Source organism: Triticum aestivum, chromosome 1B, assembly GCF_018294505.1.
Source record: "Triticum aestivum cultivar Chinese Spring chromosome 1B, IWGSC CS RefSeq v2.1, whole genome shotgun sequence".
Classification (NCBI taxonomy): Eukaryota; Viridiplantae; Streptophyta; class Magnoliopsida; order Poales; family Poaceae; genus Triticum; species Triticum aestivum.
Genome location: NC_057795.1, coordinates 604,452,516 through 604,456,368, shown reverse-complemented (window position 1 = coordinate 604,456,368; position 3,853 = coordinate 604,452,516). Strand labels below are relative to the sequence as shown.

The following is a 3,853-nucleotide window of genomic DNA, read 5'->3' as shown; positions in this document are numbered from 1 at the left end:
CCTAACCTCCTCTCCGACGAGACGTGGAAAAGATTGATGGAGGCGCTGCCGTGCGACATCCTTCTAGAGATCTTCCGCCGGGTGGACGCCTCCACCCTCTTTCGATGCGCCGTCGCCTGCAAGCGGTGGCGGTGTGCCATCGTCGCCGGCGCGCCATGCCTCCGTCCTCGGCCGGACCGCTTCTGCCCCGACCTGCTCGTTGACATCACCCTGGCCGATCATGCCGCCGGCATTGACCTATCCTATTACGCCAAGACGCTCTCCTCGCGCGACGGCCTCGTCCTTCTCGGAGGAAGCCGAGACCTCTGCCTCTACAACCCGATGAATGGGAACCACACCGTCCTCGAAGGCGCCGCCGCCGCCGTCCAGTTCAAGCCTCGCGTCTACGTTCTGCTCACTGGCCACAATTTTCCCCAGCCGAGCACAGCAGAAGAGTTCGCGATACTCGCAGCAAGCTACGACGAGGGCGTGGTGACGCGTCAGGTCTTCCCCTCAAAGGCCGGCGAGTGGGGCCCGGCCATGAGCTCCCCGGAGATCAGGGTGAGTATGCTCAGCGGCCACGAAGCTGTCTGCGGCGGTGTCGTCTACTGGCTTGCCTACGCCAACTGGGAGATGAAGCAGATCGTCTCTGTGGACGTGCGCACTTGACGCACGAGGGCGACGGATTTACCGGAGGAATGCTGGACGCCAGACCAAGGTTTTGGATCCCAAATAGGCAAATTTTCTCGTGGGTGGGCGATATTCCCGGTAACCACGGTTACCGAAAAATACCGAACAAATTTCGGACGAAATTTGCAATTAAATTTTGAATTCAAACAATTCTAACTTCGATATAATAAAACCTTGAACTGATAGCAATCAAAAAAGAGGTAGTAGCTCAGTGGTACTTCAACTATGTGCGCCCTTAGCTCTGTTGAGATTGCGAGTTCGATTCTCTGGACTCTCATTTTTTCACGTTTTTTACTGCCTATTTTGAAAAATAACAAAAAGAACAGCAAAAAACCAGCTTCCTCTCGAGGCGCATAACAGATGGTTACCACTACGTCACAGTAAGGGCGTTGTCTCAAACGAGAAACAACGCTAATTTATTAGACCTTTATCGTTCAAATTCAAATTATTCAAAAATTCCGGTATTTTTTGCTCGGGATAGGTATTTCTCGTGGGGCGGCGAGAAATGCGGTAACCGCCCGGTATCCGTTTTTCTCGGGCGGTACCCAAAACCATGCGCCAGACTGGCTGAGTTTCAGGGTCCTCGCACTGGCTACCTCTGGCGACGGGCTGCGGCTGTCCGTGGCCATGTCCATGGCCATGTCGATTGGCGGAGACAAGATCCGCATTTGGGAGCTCGATGGCGGTGGCGGCGGCGGCAGTGGCATCGGTGTCTGGACGGAGCGGCGGATGATTGATCTAGGAAAGCATGTGCCGGGCAACGTGCTCTTCGTATCGCTATGGAGGTTTTGCCCAAGGAGTGGGTGGCTGCTGGTAGCAGCGGGCCGCCAGGCGCTGCGTGTCCACGTCGAGGGTGCGTGGCCTGTCCAGTGCTTAGCTGACGATCGTGGGCAGGGACGGAGCCAGGAATTTGGTATGGGAAACGTTTATAAACGGCGCGCCGGCCGAACCGTTCCGCCGGACGCCTCGGCACGCACTGCAGCTCACCGGCCCATGCGCCACTCGTCCTGCCCAAACGCGTCAAGTGGCTGGGGATCACGTGGGGCCATGTGGCCCACTCCACACCACATCTTATCTCATTCGTCTCCCACCACACCTTATCTCTTTCTTCTTTCTTCTTCCTCCCGTAGTATCCACTCTTTCTCCACTGCCTTTTCTCTTTCTTTCTCCCGCAACGAACCACTCCGCGAGCTGCTGGTGATGCACGAGGGGCGGCGAGTTATGCTACAAGGGGGTACCGGTGCTGCACTCCAGCCACCTCACGGCGAGCCTTCTCTTTTCCCCACCGCTGCCACACCCCCACGCGCAAGTTCGACAAGCATGATGAGGCGGCAGCCGCCATGGATGTTGTGCTGCAAACGGCAGCGAGATGCTACAACCACTCGCGAGAAATGCTACATCCCACGGTAGGGATGCTACAACCGGCATTTTTTTTGCTGGAACCAACCATCAGAGTTTTGCTGAATTTTTTGTTTGCTGGAAGCGACATTTTTATTTGCTGGAACCGGCTAATTCTTTTGTTTCAACAGACAATTGAGCTTTCGTTTGCTGAGATTTTTTGCTGGAACCGGCATTAATTTTTGCTACTACCGGCGAACTTTTTGCTACATCCATCAAGACGGAGCTGCGACCTCGCGACGGCGGCGACAGCGTTTTTGCTGCAACCGTTGTCAGGTTTTGCTACGACCAGATAAGTTTTTTGCTACATCCGTTCAATGGCGTGATTGGCTGGTGGGAGTCGTCGACGCAATTCCGTTCAGCGAGCATCAACGGCGAGGGGCGGCGGCGAAGCTGCAACCGGAGCCGCTGAGAGCTGCAACTGCAGGTGCAGCTGTTGCATGGGTCGAGGCAGTGACGAGGAGGACCGGCGAGGGTGGGAACCAACGACGAGGATGGCCGGCGAGGGTGCGGATCGGCGACGAGGAAGGCCACCGGAGGGGAGATGAGGCACCGGAGGGGAGCTGCGCGAGATGGCAGAGATGCGGGGATCTGCACGAGCGTGAGATGCACGAGGAGGAAGAAGATCTGGGACGAATCAGTTTTTTTTTCCGCTAGATCGAACGGCCAGAACAAGTGGCATCCTGCGGCTGGGTGTGACCGGCCCAAACTTTGGGCCGGTGCGCCGGCGCAGATTACTCGCCATTTGGTATAGGGGGGCGAGTTCCTCACTTGAGCTCTTACATACTAATGAGCTTCGACCCAGCCAAAAAACATTAAGACCGTGTAAAAGGCCGAAATTGAAATCATGTTTTCATTGATGTAAACACTAGAAGAAGACTACCAAATTGTCCATCTTTGACAAGACAATTTCAAATTTTATTAAATTTGTATAGCAAAATTTGGTACACTATACTACAAATAATTGATTCCAATCTGATTGTCATGCCCATCAATCAACGATCATTCATGTTAGACATTTTTTTTAAGATTTGAAGTTGATGAGAGGAGTCGTACCATGGAGGCATAGAGGAGGTCATGCATCGTCAGGTCCATGGTGGGATCAGGTTGATGATCATCTTCAGCAGGATTAGGGTAGTTCTCTTGGCTAGGTTGCAGATCGTTTGCATTTGCATCATGCTCACATGGCAAACAGCTTGAACCAATTGGCATAAAAATTATGAATTGATTCATATCTCTTCATTTTCATGTCTACACAAACACAATTAGAGAATCGAAAATTTTCTAATAAGTTTTCCTTGTATATAGTTCTACAATGACATTGTAAGACACAAACTCATCTAATCCTAAAAAGAATAAACTAACCCTTTCTCCTCGCTTGGTCTCTGTCGGCCGGCCGGAATGTGCCTGCGGATCTGCGCGACGGCGCTTGCCTACTAGGCGGAGGCGGCGGCAGCGGCGGCGGCGGAGGTAGCAGCGGCGGCGGCGAATTTTTTCCGATCGCAGAAACTAGCAGATTGAAAACAAGCGACTAGAAAAAACTACCGTGTACGTGCGACGTGCGCGAGCCTGGGTCCTCTTTCACGGTGGGCTGTTTTTCTTTTCTTTTTCTTCTACTATAATATTTGGGCCTCTGACCTGCTACGTGCATATACATGGGCTTTGACCTGCTACACTACGTGATATATATGTGGGCTTTGACTACGAGAGGCATAGGGGGGCGAGACAACCACAAATCTTGTGCGTACACACAAAAATCTGCTAATACCTCATCGCGATTAAGTGG

General features: G+C 52.8%; 1 protein-coding gene across 1 annotated transcript; it reads left to right on the top strand.

Moving 5' to 3' along the window:
- Positions 1-1,658: 1,658 nt before the first annotated feature.
- Positions 1,659-3,032, top strand: LOC123096828 (uncharacterized). The gene is made up of 2 exons (XM_044518605.1): positions 1,659-2,075; positions 2,199-3,032. Exons 1-2 carry the CDS (start codon positions 1,663-1,665, stop codon positions 2,722-2,724), a joined length of 939 nt encoding a protein of 312 aa, XP_044374540.1. The 5' UTR covers positions 1,659-1,662; the 3' UTR covers positions 2,725-3,032.
- Positions 3,033-3,853: the final 821 nt, after the last annotated feature.